The sequence below is a fragment of the Paramacrobiotus metropolitanus genome, unplaced genomic scaffold (genome assembly GCF_019649055.1).
Source record: "Paramacrobiotus metropolitanus isolate TYO unplaced genomic scaffold, Prichtersi_v1.0 Parri_scaffold0000031, whole genome shotgun sequence".
In the NCBI taxonomy this organism is placed as follows: domain Eukaryota; kingdom Metazoa; phylum Tardigrada; class Eutardigrada; order Parachela; family Macrobiotidae; genus Paramacrobiotus; species Paramacrobiotus metropolitanus.
In genome coordinates, this window is record NW_026570251.1 from 560,036 (window position 1) to 577,359 (window position 17,324).

General features: G+C 51.4%; 2 protein-coding genes across 3 annotated transcripts; both read right to left on the minus strand.

Moving 5' to 3' along the window:
- Positions 1–8,436: 8,436 nt before the first annotated feature.
- LOC129588749 (RNA-binding protein FUS-like) lies at positions 8,437–9,327 on the minus strand. Its single transcript, XM_055483112.1, has one exon. The coding sequence runs from the start codon at positions 9,325–9,327 to the stop codon at positions 8,437–8,439; it is 891 nt and encodes a 296-aa protein (XP_055339087.1).
- Positions 9,328–14,010: 4,683 nt separating this feature from the next.
- Positions 14,011–17,105, minus strand: LOC129588823 (uncharacterized). 2 transcript variants are annotated; one of them, XM_055483211.1, is made up of 4 exons: positions 16,983–17,105; positions 16,723–16,833; positions 14,596–14,877; positions 14,011–14,358 (listed from the first exon to the last, which is right to left on the minus strand). In XM_055483211.1, exons 1-4 carry the CDS (start codon positions 17,084–17,086, stop codon positions 14,226–14,228), a joined length of 630 nt encoding a protein of 209 aa, XP_055339186.1. In that variant the 5' UTR covers positions 17,087–17,105; the 3' UTR covers positions 14,011–14,225. The 2 variants fall into 2 exon arrangements, with proteins under 2 accessions (XP_055339186.1, XP_055339187.1); XM_055483212.1 differs by having other exon boundaries at positions 16,941–17,103.
- Between the last annotated feature and the right edge of the window lie 219 nt (positions 17,106–17,324).

The window sequence follows — 17,324 nt, forward strand, 5'->3', positions numbered from 1 at the left end:
TTTGCGATGCCGCCAATAGGACCTGACCGGTCTGGTCGTGCAACGGGAAGATTTCGTGCTGGGCCCGGCGGGTTGCGATTTCTTCGCTGAGTTCATGCGCTTGGCGCATGCATTCTTCTTGATCGATAATGATCTTCTAGATCAGCTCACGGTAGTGAGGACCGATTCGGTCAAGTTCTCGAATGATGGTCTCCAATTCTTGGATAGCGTCCTCCATCTCCTTCAGATTGTCCTGAAGTTGGTAGAGTGGAGTCCGTCCGTCGGCCAAAAGTTCTGTAGGGGATTCGGTCCTCATTGGCGGGGTGGTTGGATCCATCTGGACGTCCCCTTCATCTTCATCTTCGTCTGGCATTGGCGACGACACAGGTTCTGTCGGTAGGACAGTCTGGTCACGCCCGGTCAACACTGGGTTCAGTGTTGGCCCTGCCGCTGGTTCCGGTTCGGCTAGGCCAAGTTGGGCCGCCAATTCTGGTGGAACCTCTTCTGGTCGGTTGTAAACTGTGAGTCGTCCGTCCACGAATACCCGCAATGGTAATCACGTAACCCGTCGGGCCGTGATGTGCTTGGCTGGGGTTCCGGCGTCGCTGGAGTTCTGTACGCCTCCGTTCCCGCTCGTGGAGATTCAATGGACGAGTCAGACGGCACCTGGCCCGTAGGGTCAGGTTGTGCCGCTGAAGGTGGGCTATACGGCGGTTGGCCATATGCCCCATATCCGCCATAAGGCGGTGGATATCCATAAGGTCCTGGCGGATACATCCACGGTGGTGGGTATCGCCATTGGTTTGGGTCCGGCTGCGGCTGGTTTGAAGGTCCAGGCGCAAGATACGGTGGATATCCATAATGTGGATTGTAGTATGGTGGCGGAGTAAACTGTGGCCGCGGTCCAGTATGGACCAGCGTAGTCGTGACCGTTGGCCCGACTGCCGCAGTTGTAAAAACCGGCTGGCTTGCCGAAGTGGTCGGTAGGCCACCATACAGTATTGGTTGAAGAGGGCCGGTACGGCCATGAGGATAACGTCGGACCGTTTGGCCCGACGTAGAGCTTGGCTGGCTGCCAGCTACTGCTGCGTTCACCAGGAGTCCGGTATCGTCAGAGAATGTCCCTGGCGGCCAATATTGTGGCGGAATGGCTCGAGGTGGCAGAGGCTGTGCCCGCGGTAGCGGCGTGTCGGCCCGTGAGCTGGGGCCGACTGACATAGTAGCCAGCTGCTCAGCAGTTAAGTTAGCTCTGATATTCGGTACCTATACACTCGGAGGCCGGTTAGACGACCGAGTAGAAGATCCGCCCGACCGGGATTCCGGTCGTGAATATGGATGTGGTCGGTTGCTTCGGTCGGAGTCATCTGAGCGATCAGTGTGTCGGCGTCCTTCCATCGTTGAATGGGGCGCTGTCACGAGACGAATCACGCGGTGTTAGACTCCTACCTATTGGTTAGTTTACTGTACGGTTAGCTACTTCTAAGCTACCATATCCGTTATCGGACCAGGTTAAGCTACTTCTAAGCTACTGGTCGTTTGGAGTTAGGTTAGTTAATTTTAGGTTAGTTAGTTTCGATAGCAGATCACGGTAGCGATCGTGGGACTTTAAGGTTAGTTAAAATAATTCTAAGTCTACCATGTCAGATATTATTTTACGTCATTCTGTCCAGCCTTATCAACCGCCTTGTCCAGTACGTCCGGTGGGACTGTACTGGGCTTGTCCGATACGTCCGGTAGGCCCGTATTGGACTTCTGCTTTTTGCTCTTTGAGACTTTCTCAGATTTTTCCCGTCCCGTGGTTATGCGGGTGAGCAAGCCTTTATCCGCCTCATCATCAGCAACCACGTCCTCTTCTAGGACTTGCTGGGCCGTAAGGGTTGCCTTAGGCTTCTTGGGCGTCTTCGGTCTTTTGGGCTTTTCTTTGGGCGCCGTGACCACTTTTGGCTCTTCGATCGCCACTGGCTTGTCCGTGACGGATGTCCCTTTTTCTGGTTCCGCCGGGGCCAAAGTTGGGTCAATGACGGTTATTGGCTGGTTTTGAAGCTTGGTCAGCGCTGGTGTCTCGAAATTCGGTTTGGCCTTTCGAGGTCGGCCTGGGCCACGCTTCACTATATTGGCTGGGTCCGAAGTCTTTGGGTCAGGTGGGCCATAGCCTGGGATTTGCAAAATCTTTTGCTGCTCCGCCACAAGTTTCTTGGACGGGCCCTTTCCGGGCTTTTGCTTCTTCAGCAATTTCTCCAGTTTACTCTGGGCGCGTGGGAGCTCTGCGTTTTGTCCCGGCTCTGCCTTGTTGTTGCACCTTTCCGACTCTGTGGGTTGAGGTTCCGCGTCGCCGCCCTTCTTTTTGGTTGAGCGAGTTATTCTGCGACTCGGGCCTTCCGGGTTAAGGTATGGCTTCAAGCGATCGACACATACAGTGTGTTCCACACCGGTGTCTCGCTCTCGGATCCAGTAAGTGTTCGGCTTGGGTATGCCGATGACGATGTAGACGCCTTCCAACTTACTTGGGTTAATCGGGTCGTCTACCATATTCTTCAGGGTGACCAAGTCCCGCTTTTTGAACTCGGCCTGCGACCTCTTTTTGTTGTAGATGGCCGCATCCCTGAGGAATCCTTCTTCGATCCGCGTTTTCGCGATTTCATGCGCCCGGTTCAGGCGCTGTTGCATCCTCTGGACGCAACGTTCGTTCGTCGTAAAAGTTTTTGGGACGTTGGTCCCAGCGAGGACGTCTTGTGGTATGGTCATTTCTCGTCCATATAGCATGTGATATGGCAAGAATCCAGTGGTTGCGTGAACGGCACGGTTCATGCCGGAGATCACGTAGGGTAGGGCCCGGTGCCAACGATGTTCGTCGCCAGCGCCGCCAAAGTTCCGAATTTCGTCCCAGATCGTTTGCATCTGGCGTTCGACTTGGCCTTGGCCCTCTGGATGATAAGCGGATCCGAAGGTCTGTTCAATGCCGAAGATTTTCGCCACTTTGGCGAAAGATTCTGCCGTAAAATGCTTGCCCCGGTCGGAGTGCATGGTATGCGGCATGCCGTACTTTAGTACGACTTCTTCGACAAAGAACTTCTCAAATTCTTTGGCCGAGTTTGTTTTGGTCGGCCGGGCTATGGTGAACTTCGTCATTTGGTCGACCACCACAGCGATGTACCGGTATTTCTTTGTTTGGGTCACCGGTAGAAGACCTTTAAAGTCGGCGAAGACGCGGTACCAGGGCGCAACAGCTTCGGTCGGCTGCAGCTTACCGTAGGTAGCTCGCCGCGGTACTTTGCCGAAGATACACGTCTGACATCGGTCGATGTAGTCGTGTATGTCGCAGCTCATACGGTCCCAGTAATACCTGAGCTTGGCTGCCTCGATGGTCTTGCGGTATCCGAAGTGGTTCCCTGTTTTTCCATCATGGAGGGACTGGATAATGTTTTTCCGCATAAACAGAGGGACAACGAATCTCCTTTCGAGTTTCGCGTTGATTTCGGTGAGTCGGTAGAGCACACCTTTGTCCATCTGATAATGTTCGGGTAATTTGGACCTCTTATCCATTTCGCTTTGATGTTCCAACTCATGGATTTTCTTGGCCAGAGTTGGATCGCGATGTTGCATCCGTCGCAGTTCTTGCGCGGTGCGGTCCGTGACTTTTTCTGGACACGGTGGGACTTCGGGCTCTGGCTCTCCCGGTGTGGGCGCCGGTACATTGATGACCCGTATGTCCGCCGTGCTGAATTCATTCCAATCACTGATTGCGTTACAATCAGGAAGGAGAGGCTCATCCCATTCATATGCGGAGTCCTCGTCAGTTACTTGCAGCCTGCGCACCTTTATAATGCGTGCTGGGATCTCGTCTTTATAGTCCTCGAAGTTGGGGACTTGGTCCAACTCTGCGTGTGGGCCTTTGTCGTCGTCCCGTTCGAGTGGCCATCTGGACAATGCGTCGGCGTTGTCACAGAATGTGCCTGGTTTGTACTCGATGGTAATGTCTCGTCCCTGTAAGGCGAGGGCCCATCGAGTAAGACGAGGATTGATGCTGGGCCGGTTAGACTCGCATCTAAGCAGGTTGGTTAGGGCTCTATGGTCCGTCCTTACGGTAAATGGCCCGTGGTCGATGTAGTGCTTAAACTTTTGGACGGCCCATACTACGGCTAAGCATTCCCATTCGATCACGCCGTAGTTCTTCTCAGCTCCATGTAGGACACGGCTTGCGTAGGCAATTGGCCTCGAGTTCTGGCTGAGTATGGCTCCGATGCCAGCGCCACTTGCATCACATTCGATGGTGGTCTGCTTGGTCGCATCGAATTTGGCCAATATTGGATTTGGGGCTTCCGTTAGACCTTTTTGATTTCATTGAACTCGGCGGTGTGGGCGTCGGTCCAGTCGTTCTTCACTGAGCTTTCCTTCCGCAGGAGTTCGTACATTTTGGAGGTCTTCTGGGCGTAGCCCTGGATGAACTTCCGGTAATAGTTAGCGAGTCCAAGGAACGAGCGAAGTTGACGCTCGGTCTTGGGCGGTAGTTTTTCGGCGATGGCCGCTACCTTCTCGGGGTCGGTATGGACACCGTCCTTGCTAACGATGTGTCCAAGGAATTGGAGTTTTTCCATTCCAAATTCGCATTTCGACGGTTTTATCGTGAACCCGGCATCTCTGAGGCAGAGGAGCGTGTTTCTGAACGCTTTCCTGAATTCCTCGAATGTCTTGCCGAAGAATATCACGTCGTCGATGTATGCGAAGACGCCGCCTAGCTTGCGGGCCGGCGCCATAATCTTATCCATTGTCATCTGGAATGTGGCTGGCCCATTGCAGACGCCAAACGGCATTCGTTTGAACCGGAACATCCCTTCTGGAGTCACGAAGGTAGTGTAGTCCATGGACGCTGGATCCATAGGGATTTGCCAGAATCCGGACTGACAATCTACCTTGCCGTAGTAGGCGTTTCCTGCGCATTGATCCAGAAGTTCGTCTGGACTGGGCAGTGGGTAATTGTTCTTCTTGGTCACCGTGTTCAGCTTTATATAATTTATGCAGAACCGGGTGCCCATGGTCCCGTCGCCGTTTTTCTTCGAAGCGAGGACCACTGGGAAACTCCACGCTGCCATGGACGGTTCAATCACGCCTTGGTCCAGCATTTCCTGGACGTGCTTATTAATGAACTCTCGTCCCTTCCAACTCGTTCGGGTTGGGTTCATTTTAATTGGTGCAGCGTCGCCAACTTCTATGACGTGGGTCACTCCTTTGACGTTACCATAAGGCTTTTTGGACGTCGGGAATATGGCCCTGAGTTCCCATAAGTCCTGACGGAGTAGAGCAGTCTGCTCCTCGGTCAGGTGGTCGCCAAAATGTGCGTTGGCGATGTGGGCGCGGATTTCACGCTCCACTTCTGGATCTTCCTCTCCGGTTTGGAGGGAGTTGATCTTGGCGTAATCTACGTCCGAGATTTCCTCGTATGGCTCCACTTGGCCCATGTTAACTCCTTTCCGGAGTATATGGGGCTCTTTGGAGTAGTTTGACACCAGTATGGTGAAACTAGTGCCATCATGCTGGACTGGTCCGTCGAGCATGGCCAGACTCCGTTTGGTGTCTTGGCTTCCAAGGTACACAAGTTTCTGTCTTGGGTCGACAGGGAAATCGATGCTGACTTGGACCGGGGTGATGGACTCCGGTGGGAGTTCCACTTTTACAGTTGCCCGGACCATAGCATGGTCATTAATGGTGCGGTACCGGTTTGGATTATTCCCTGCCGCTTTTGGCCATGGTAGGGCGTCAACATTGGGAATGGACCAATCTACTCTGTCCTCCTTGATGTCTGGCTCATATATGTCACTGTAGTACATATGGCCAATCTTTGCACCTTTGTAGAGGATTTGGTCACGTCGGGACTTATTTTGGACCTGGATCCACGCATGTTCGCTATTTCGAGTTTGGACCTCCGCTTCGATCGGTAAGATCAAGCGGCGTGGTTGTCTCAGCGATTTAAAGTGGATTGGCCGTCCCGGGTCCATAGTCCGATAGGACCGGACCTTAATCCAGCAAGTTGAGTAGGCTGGTAGAGTGTACCTCTGATGAACGAAGACAACTTCTCTCTCCTCCTTAAGGCAGTCCGTTGGACTTTCTGTCCGCAGTTTGCGGATTATCGGTGCCTCGGCCCGGAGTTGGAGAATTTCTGTGTCCTCTTCGTCATCACTTGACTCCTCCGATGATTGGTTATCGGAGTCCGTGTCCGGTGAGTCACTTGAGCTTTGGACGTCCGAATCGGTAGACTCGAGTTTGTCGTCTTGCCCAGGTTTTGGCTCGCCCTTGTCCTCGTTAGAGGTTGGCGGCCTGCCGGTCACCGTTGGTGCCGGTGTGGTCATAAGATCCACTTTTTGGATCTCTGGCGTCCCGGTTGTGATTTCCTGTTTCTCAGGTTCGTCCGGTTCCGCCAAAGTGGTTGGACGACTCCCGTTAGGGAGTGGCGAGGCTGGTCGGCCTCCTGCCCAACGTTGAGCGGAACGGGTCTGTATGGCCCGTATTACCGCCTCAACGCCGTCTCCACATAGAGGACAAGTCAGTTGGACTTCCCCCGACGAAGGGTCCTGCTCGTTCTGGCTGGTGTCCCTTCGGTGGCCTCTCTGTTCTGGGTGTGGACCATCATTGAAGCGCACTCTTGTCGCTATGTGCGGTGCAGCTTCTGGCAATGGTTCCGGTATAGTCCTGACGTTGGTCAGGCTCAAGTCATACTTTGACCATATACTGACGGTTAAGCCAGGATGTTGGGCCACTTGTCTTCGAAGTGTTATTATGTCATCGAAGAGATCCGTGCACATCTTTTGGAGTGCTTTCGGAGCTTCCAGGTGGTACTCTCTGTATTCCCACACGAGGGCTAGACGTTCTTCCTCCCATAAAGCTCCTTCTTGGACCAAGTCGTCCAGTTCTTGGGCGAATGGTCCGTATTGTTCGGCAATCTGCGGCCACGTTAGTGGTACACCTTTTTTTCGAGCCAGCCCTCTTCTAGGGCAAGGAGTCGGTCAGCTCAATATTCCAGGAAATTTCTTACTCCCGTAAACCAAGTTTTGTATCGCTGGACCAGTTTCTCCTTAATCTCTCTGTCAGGCACCGGCCGTTGGCCCGGTGCCTCTGGTATCGGGATAGTCTTTACTATCCCGTGATTTGGCTTGAGTATGCCTGCACGGAATTGGGTCATGTAACGCTCGATTGCGTTATGGACGCGCAGCTCCCATATGAGGCTTTCAATGGTGTCCAGGCATTCCCAGCAGGTAGAAGGAGAACTTTTCGGTTGATCAAGCCGATTAACTCTCATTTCATCATCGGGTCCCGGTGCCTCTGGTATCGGGATTGACTTTACCGCGTCCCAAACGATTTCTTCGTTTGGCTTAAGGATGAACGTAAACTTGGAGTGGAGATAGTTACAACCAAGTAATACGTGCACGTCCGTTAACGTCGGTTGGACGAAGAACGTGTGGTGGCTCTTGTATCCCTGCAGTGTCACCGGTACGGTGCAGCAATGGGAGACCACAAAGGCGGTTTGTCCACCAACACCAAGGATTTTGGTGTTCCGTCCTAACGGCACCGTTTTGATACCATTGGCGGTGCAGAATTGCTGGCTGATGAGGGATGTCTCCGCTCCGGTGTCCAGCATAGCGAGCGTGTGGATTGGTCCAATTTGGACTTTGTGTGTCCATGCTCTTACGGTTTTTGGTTTGCGATTTTCGTCGAGACCAACTGTCACTTCCCGCATCACCGGTACAATGGGGATTAGCGACACTGGTCCTGGATCGTCAGGAGCATGCTTGGGTGCTGCTAGCTCCTGTTGGGCAGACTCTTCCTGCGGTGATGTTTCCGCTACCCGTAGGGTCGAAAACATATTTTTGGTGTTCAGGTAGGTCCGTGAGCTGTTGATGGTTCGCACCGTTAGTGTGGTGCCGAGGGGTCGTCCACCGGTCTGGGGCCAGCAGGTGCGGGGACTTGACGCCTCAAGAGGTTCGGCTGTCCACTCTTCTAGTGATCCGACCTCGCTGTCCGTACTTTCTACGGACCATCCTTCCGGTGCACTGTCGGAGGATGTGTCTGACGCCGATTTAGGGTACGTCATGTTCGTGGTGCGACGTCTCGCTTTGCCACGTAGTCGGTAGGCCTTAGGATTGGTTGAGGCTCCGAATTTTGGTGATCGGTTGGCCTTGGGGTTAGTTGAGGCTCCGAAAAACGACTTGGTCGCCAGCTGGACGACTGTCGATCTGGTCTCACTTCTGGAGCCAGATGGTCCAGGCGCGATTTCTACGCATCCTGGCATGGCCACACTTCTAGGGCCATATGGTTTAGTCGCTGGTTTGGCGCTAAATCTGGATCCGCCGGTGGGCTGTTGAGCGGCCGGGTTGGGATCCATGGGGGTTAGTAACTGTACAGGGGTTATATCCGGCGGTTTAGGTTCCGGTCTTAGGTCGGGAGAGTTGCCCATACTCCCCGACCTTAAGCGTTTCCCGTGGTGGGGCTGGCCCGGTTAGGGCCACCGCCGTTGCCATTTGGCTTCACCAGCTGGTCCGGTATGGGTGGTAGCGCTAGCCTTTCATTGGCTGGCGTTTGGTATCCCTGTTTTGGACCATTCTGGCGATTGCCGCCACCAGACCCATTTCTTGAGCCGGTGGACTGTCTTCGGCTGCCATTCCCCCCATTACCACGTTGTGGTCTGGGTTGTTTGGGTGGCACTAAGCCGAAGAGGTTAGGGTTTGCTGACCCGGTAGGGTAGCCCTTTGTGTAACGGCCCCGCCAATCCAAGTACCACTTTCGGTTTGGATTTTCGCCGTATGGCCTGTTTGCATAGCCACAGCCTTTGGTTGTATGGTTTCCCCACAGGCAGTGGCTGCAAGTAATTATTCCGTCTTTGGCCCATCGTTCGAACATGCGCTCGACTCGGTCGATGTACATGTCTTCTTGTTTATGGGCCTGTTCGGGGGTTAATGTTTGACGTTGGCCGGTTTGGCCCTCGCCACTCCCCGGGCTTCGGTTTTTTCCTCCGTAGCCGCCTTGGCTTCCGGTGAAGCTGGCGTTTTGGTCTTTGGAGAAATTACCTTTTGGTCCTCCACCGCCATTGCCCTGGCTATAGCCAAAGTTGCCCTGATTCCGGGCCTGGCCATAGCCACCACCACCGCCGTTGGGCGGTGTGGGCCCACGCTGTGGGGAGGCCAAGTTCAAAGCCGCGATAGCGGCGTATGTTGCCTCCATCTGGGCCTGTGTCGGCGTCAGCGTTTGCGGAGGGTAGAATGCCGGTTGTTGTGGTATGACTTGGGCCGGTGACGTTTGTGTGGCTATACGGATAATTGATCCGCGGCCCGTCCTTCCCTCGTACTCCGGCTTTCCCATGGTGTATTGCCGGACATAGTCCCGGAATTCTGCCGGTGACTTCGGTATCCGGATATCCAGAGCGCGGCGTAGTTCTGGCTGGCTCTTTCACATTCTCTCTCAAGAAGTGAAGGGTCATTGTGTCGTCCAAGCCAGCACGCGTCTGGAGTGTCAGCATGGCGTCGTAGTACTGCTCTGGGGTTTCAAACCCGTGTTGATAACACTGGTGTGTGATTTCCCCATGGCAGTAGCCTGCTGATTGTCGTCGCCGTAGCGAGTGGCGAATTTTTGAAGCCACTGTTCCACTGTCCAGCCGTCTTCGTCTTCACGATTGGCTTGGCCAGTGTACCGTTCCTTTACAGGGTCCGATAGGGCCATGTAAATTCGACTCATAAAGTCCGGATCTGGTTTGTTCAGATCGGACGACTGCTTACAGATCCGTCGGACCTGAGCAAGCCATCCTTTCACCATAGTTTTGTTGCCGTCAAATTTTGGCAACGCGGTGCGGACTTGAGCTCTCGCGTTTGCTTTCCCCATCTCCTGGGCCATTTTCTTAATTTGCTCTCGGGTTGTGAGAGCTGGGCTGGCCGGTGGTGACGGGGCAGGTGTTAGCTGTTGTGGCACCTGTTGAGGTTGAGCCCACATTGGTTGGCCCGGTATTATCTGGATGGCCCCGTTGGACGCCATCCATCCATCCATCCGTTCGGGAGCTGGACCAACATGGGCGCATTGTGGCCCTAGCCTGGTTAGGCTGCGGGTCCTGGTGGCGTGGCCGCTGTTGGCGGTACGCCTGGTGGTTGGGGCATGTTTTGGCCATGGGGCACATTCTGGCCCATCTGTGGCTGAGCTTGGCCCGTTGGGGCTGCCGCCGAGACAGGAGGGCCAAATAGGCTTAGTTGGCCTACTAGTGGTTGTTGCACCGTTGGTGTACCACTTTGGCCTCCCATCTGTCCTTGTGGCCGGTGGCCCGAACACTGGGCTCAGCGGGTTGGTCCGGTTTGGATCCACGCCGCTGGTATGAGCCTGGCTTGTGGCCGGGTGTGGACTGAAACTGAAGTCCATGTTCGGGAATATGGATGGATACAAGGACGGGTACAATGGCCTTGACCCAAAGTAGCTGTGGCTGGGTGTTGCCTGGCTTGAGTCAAAGCCTGGCCCGCTTGACGCAGACGGATGAGTCTGCGTTGCGGGTGTCACTATTGTCGTTGGACCAATAGTGGCTGTTGTTGTGACCGGGATTGGTGGTGGCGGCAGTGTTACTGTCGCCGTTGATGTTCCGCGGTCCACTGGGCTGGGAGGCGCTGGTATGGTTGGCCCTGTTGGGGGATGTCCAGCCGATGGTCCTTCCACAGCCATGTTCACATGGTAGTTTTACTGATGATACACTGGCTCGCGGTAGAAGCGTTGGCCCTGCCGTAGAGCCTCGTCGACTTTTTCTTGTCGGCGCTGTGTATCCGAGTCCGGAAAGGTATGGTGGGACGGTGGTTCTGCGGACAACTCGGAATTTAAATCCACGAGATGTGATTTTTCCGCATCTAAGCAGGCTTTTCCGTGCTTAGCCTTTCCAGGTCCTCGTTGAGTTCCGTAATGCGTTGGGTGGCCGCCTGGTAGTCTTTGACCAGGCCGGCGTTATTGGCCTCCAATGTGATGATCCGGTCGTGTTGGCTCTGGATCACCTGTTTGGCTTGTGCGAAGGCCTGCTCCAATTGGACGAAGTTTTGGTGTCCAATGGTGCTATTCTGCTCAAGTTGGACCCGAATGGTTGATTCGGTCTTGAGCTGGCTCTGGAGGGCAACGATCTGTTGCTGGAGTTGCACGTTCTGTGCCTCCTTCTGTTGAACCGTTTGGCTCATCAGTCCTCCTTGTTGGATAGTCTTCATGAGATTTTGATGGCTCTTATAAAGAAGATTGTATCCGTTTCGCAGGCGGTTCATTTCGTCCTGCAGATTGGACATGTCGTCGTTAAGACGCTCATTTTCATTCAAGAGGCGGTCCGCCTCTGAATCGGTTTCGTCAATGGTGGTCCGGGCCGCAGTCAGGTCATCCCTGACTTTGGCCAGCTCAGTCCTCGTAGAGGTGAGCAAGGCTTTGAGTCCCGCCACTGCCATTTCTAGGCTGTGGATTGTTCTGTTGAGCTGGTCTCGCTCAGCATTGGGACATGGTGACAACTTGAGCTGAGTCAGCTCAAGTTGTGTCTGGGCCAGTATGGCCGAGACACGTTTAGCCTCTGCGTCCGATTTGGACGCAAGGTCTTTGTGCTTGCAGATCTCGTCCTGCATCCAACGTTCGGATGACAGGGCTGCCTCTGCTATGTCCGCAAGCTGTTTGGTCAGGTCCCGTACTGTGGTCCGTAGTTGGTCGACTTCGTCGATCTCCTCGGGCCGGGTTGCCTGGATCAGCTTTGGCGGGTTGACGTTGGCGCTGTTTGTGTCCCAGATGGGCTGATTCAAGTCCATCCTGGCCGTGGCCCTGTTAAGTTGGGCCAGGTCCACAATTGGCTCTCGGTCCCGTTTGGACGGGCCAGACGCGCCAATGACGTCATTGGTCGGCGATGGCGTTGTTTGTGTTGAGCCATCGGTCTCAAACATGAGTGGCGACTGACTCGCGGGCTGTTGGCCCTGGTCATCTCGGTTTTCCGGTTGGCCCCGGAAAACCGAGCGATACTGCTACCATGTCAGATATGACACAGAAGCAGGAGGAAAATGGGGCAAATAGCCTTTATTGGTAACAATAAAGCAACCACAAACAAACACAGAAAAGCCAAGGCGGCATATGCTGTGGAAAGTAGCTGCCAGCGAGCTCGTAAGAATCGTGATAATGATTCAGCGTGCTGCGGGTATGCAACAGCTGATGCCGTAAAGCATGGGATCGCTCGTAAGCGCTGGGCTACGCCCCCAAGAGTGCAGAAATGCGCTGATTGGTCAGCGTAGACAAAGTATACGCTGAGTGAGCAGCGTAATAGCGCGGCACGAATGGCGTTGCCATGTGCGGGCGGGCGACAGAGCAAAACCACAAGAGGTGTCTACCGCCTCGAGTGTGCGGTCTCTGACAATATATTTTTCTGCATCAAATGCTCAGGAAAATGTACGCAATTCCACGGAATCTGAGAAGAGAGTTTTCTGTGAACTGGTAATAAAATAAATATATAGGATATAAAAACCTTTGGAATGATCGGCGCAGTTACTGTCACCTTCCAATTTCCGTTTTTAAGAGGGCGAGTATCCATTAACTCGCAAATTTAATCGCTTGCTAGAAAAAACACAGCAACACTGTGCGATTAATCGATTCGGCTTCTGGATTCCAAAACGGCTCGGTTTATTTACTACCTGATTCGTTAAATAGGTAACAGGCAGAAGATTCGTAGCAAATGAGTCAGTGGAGAATCTGCAGATGCCGGCTACAGAATGCCGAAGCCATAAAATATCAGCACTCAGCAGTCGATGGTGGAGGACTGGAAGAGAAAACATAGGACAGACTTCGCAACGCGGATGAGTAGATATATGGCCTGCCCAGCTGCACTAGATCACCGGAAATATCTTGAAATATGTGAAGCAAAAATGTGACTCGACTATTGTGTACCTTGGCGAAATGGTAAAATCCAGCCGAAGATGTGTCCTTGCCATCGCACTGCTAGTATGGAGCGGCAGGGAAGCAGTAGCAACGGACACCCTGCCGAATTTCTACGACGACCCTACAATCGATGGCAAACCCAATCCGAATGCAGTTCAAGTGTCAGCGCCGCGCCGGTACTTAACCGGTCCCATTCCCGTGTACCGCTTGCTGCCGACGACCATGGAGCAGATGCGCGACGTCGTCCAACGCGAACAGGCCGCGGTACGGCTTGCCCGGGAGTGTTCGGCCTACCAGAAGCAGTTGGATGACGAGGCCACCATTGAGAACTATCTGGATTCGCGGACCACCGGCGCTAACCGCACCAACAACCCGCGAAAAGAGGAACTGCGCTGGCTGTGGGCAGCGCCGGAACGATGCTGACCGGCTACAGAATGCCGAAGCCATAAAATATCAGCACTCAGCAGTCGACGGTGGAGGACTGGAAGAGAAAACATAGGACAGACTTCGCAACGCAGATGAACCAACTGCCTGAGCGGAGTCTGCAGATGCCGAAGCTGGGATTATGGTGAAAACATATTCCACTCAAATTTTACCTTCCAAAGATGGCAGGCATGATGTACTTTTTGTGTTTTTAAATTTGAGAAAATGTAGCTGCATATGTGCTTATATGAATACGTTCAGGTCTGATATTTGCGTTCACTCGTTTCGTTATTGCAAAGAACACTGACGGCAATGTAATTCCAGGGAAATCTGAAAATAAATTTGAGTGCGAAGCGGCTACAAAGATAAAATTTATTAATAAACCTAAATAGTACAAAGAACCATAACGCATTTTCTGTCGTATAGGCAGGGCGCATCCGCAGGTATCCCGCCGGCAACGTCGTAATATCCGCGTAAGAAGTACATGGTACCAGTGCTACCGCACAACATGTTGAAATTTACTTAAAAACGTTGCGGTTGCAAGTGAGCCGCCTCTCTACTCCCTGTTGTCTTGCATTCCACGACGTTCCATAAAGATACGGAGAGTCGAAGATCATGCGGTACACGCTGCGCAATCAAGTGCATTAGGTTGATATGAAACCATTGCCCTACTCGGGTAGTTGCGGACAACATAATTCTGCTAACTTGGCGGCCGCATTTTAGCGCATTATGGTATAATGCAGTTAACATAGATTTGGTCTTGCTATTCAACAGGCTCCCGGCAAAAAGGTTAGTGACGGAAGTATTATTAAACAGCTTCATTTTCTATATGTCATGGGTGATTGGCTTATCTACATCCGGGCATCGATAAAGCATGGTAGTACGAAAAGCCCAGCTATGTCAGTACAAATCAAAAGCAATTTTCGTTAGCTGGCACACTGGGCAGCGTGCAGTTTGACCGCGGCCTCCTTCATAACAGTCACCGCTTCCGCTCCACATTTGGCCGTCAACTCCGCCTTGGCCGTTCCGTCCAGTCTTGTTGAAGTCAGATTTAAGGCTCTGTAATTGTGCACGGAAAGACTGCTCTCATACTCTCGATGTTGCAAACTTTGTGTTATTATTAACTAATCTAAAAATAGACTAAAATGACCGGTTTATAAGACGCTTAAGAATTACGATACAGCCGCACGCAGTTTTATATACAGTAGTAATTTAATAATATAGTAATTTAATCATTCCCCGTATAATGTAATATTATATTTATACTTCGTATACTGTACTCGTATTTGCTCTTACTCGCAGAAATTATGTTTCCCGGCGGCGGTATCCGGTGATATGCGCCAATAAGCGGTGCGGTGTACTAACAGGTCCTTCTCAAAACGGGGACGCTGCTGGTAGCAGTTGGCCCGGGCGCAATAATAGCGGACGGGATGGATGGACAGCTGACACATTTCGGCCTCCGCTATCCACGCGTGCGCTTCGTAGAAACCGCCTTCCTCACGGTAGGCCGCCATCGCGGAATCACTATCGCAACGCTCCTCAAACCATTTCATGCACGACGCTGTCACATTCGCTGCGCTTCATTAGCAAAAGCTTTGACTAAATAACTTGTGGGTAAAACCGTTCGTTCATAGATGCAGAAATTATTATTGTCAAGCAAGTAGTACCAAATTAATGTACTAGCAACACAATCCTTAGATTTTACGCAATTTCCAAAACTATTTCGTGGCACGTAAAGTCAAATGGTCTGTTGAGTAAACATCGCGAGAAAACCGTTGGCTACATTGTACATAACATTCGACTGTGAAGATCGGTGATATAAAATGGACGAAAATTTTAGAAACGCTGCATTATACAGCTCTATCGCACCAAGTGTGGACAGTTGCATAAAATAAATTTAAAAATAATTTGGTACGTCATTTTGTTTATTGTTTTGCATTATTCTAGTGTAGTTTTTTATTGCGGATCCAGAAACATCAAAACCAAAGTCTTTTGATGTGCCAGTAGGGAGACGAGCGGTATTTTAGGGGAGGGGGTAGCGGTCGTTTGTTTTATGCTTATGAATGCTCCTGGAAAAGTATCACCATTTAAGATTTTTGCGTGCAATTTTTTGGAAGTTATTCAATGATCCACAAGGTGTCCGTTACGCGCTATCAGAGGCATCCTGCATAATCACTGCTTGCGGTGATCCCGGAACAAAGTGGTTCTCCCATAGACTTCTATGGTAAAAAGGACATACCGAGAAATGCGGTTGCCTAGCACACGGAGCTGAGTGACCTCGAACTGATAACTTCCATGAATCAGTCGTGGGTTACGTTAGTTTATTTTAGAGTGTTGACAAATATCAACAACACAGGCGAGGAGGTATAAGTGCCGGACGAATGGAAGAAAAAACCATTAAAGCGGCGACTAAAAAATGCTAAGACTGCTGCTTAATCTTGCTGGAACGAGATGCCTCGGGCTTACTGTGCGGACGAAAAGTTTAAAATCGACGCTCAATACCTTCTGAATGAGATTTTATCAAGAACGGGTGCTTGCGACATTCGGCGGCTGTTCGGCGAAGGCGCAAAGGAGGTCATCCCCGTATTTAACGGGGCCCGCCGTAACTTTTCAAAGGTCACGCAGGCTTCATGGGATCCGATAGGTGTCCTGCATACATCGCAAGAGCCTTGTTGCGAAACAGCCCCAACGTATTAATTTTGCTTTGCGGCATCAGTAAAATTTTTAAACAAATTTTAAGTCGGAAGATTTCAAGATGGCAACCACAGTCAATGGGTCGAGCCACATTTTTAAACCGGTCGGTTTTTGGTTTTTATATCGCAGTAAAGTAGAACACGCTTTCAGCAGGGCAAACCAAAATCCAAAACATGCTAAACACATGCAGCAACCATATCAAAATAAAATAATTATAAATTTGTCGACTCCTGACCTTTAGTGATTTTTGAGGAAAAGTGTCCACACTTGGTGCGATAGATCTGTAGATTGCACCGTATTATAGTCGGGCAATCAACCGATCTTCTTGAAGACTGGTCGTCAAAGACTTTAAATTGCGAAAACGGTTCTGAAGTAAAATACGAGTAGCTTCGCAATATGTTTCGATTTACATAAGCCTCGGCAACCGGAACTTACGCGCGGAAACCGTTCCCAAGCAATCGTATACAGCAGATACGAATTATTTAGCTGTAAGAATAACATAGAACAGCGCTTCAAAATGTCTGGGAATTGGAAGTGCAGATATATATCCGATAGCGAAATTTGGTGAATATAAACAAATATGTTACCTTGTACCGGGCCGTTGCGTAAATAATACTCGTACAATACGTACACACTTTTATACTGAAACTAGTGCTGCGAAAAGATGTGTTAGGATTCACCGACAAAGCGTTAACAGCAGCATTCTTCGTAGCAAGACCAATCTCTTACCGGCAGTAATCCTGTGCGTCCTGTTGTGTCGCCAGTATTTCGGCCTCCGACATGGGAAATGTTCTGTATTCCACATCCGGAAGGGACGCCTTACAGCGGTCAGCCAGTTCACTACAGGTTTCACCGAGAAGTGTGTGAGCGCACATCGTCACCGTAATTACGGAGAACAGCAACAGATTGATCATCTTTATAGCGCCAACAATTTATGAATTGTTCACCTCAGAATAAATTTTTACGCAGTCGCAGAAGCGCAGCCTAACCTATCGTCCGTAGTTTTAAAATGGTTCAAGCCGGTGTTGGATAGTAGCACAGAAAATTTCTCGTATTCAGCCTTAACCGGAAATTGTATAGTGCATTGCTGCATGATAATCTGATTGTCAGTGTTGCGGAGACGGAATAGTGATTTCTTGACTTGACTAAGTCTCGAGCAACACGGCGGCGATGCCGGCAGCGTGCTTTGATTGAGCTACAGTTGGTTTGGTACTTAATTATTATAAGTGTACAGATATACGGATTTCAGTGATTCCCTGGCAAGTGAGTGCATAGTTCGAAATGCAGTCAGCGATGTCTTTAAACGATAATTTTAACCCAATACAGAGTAG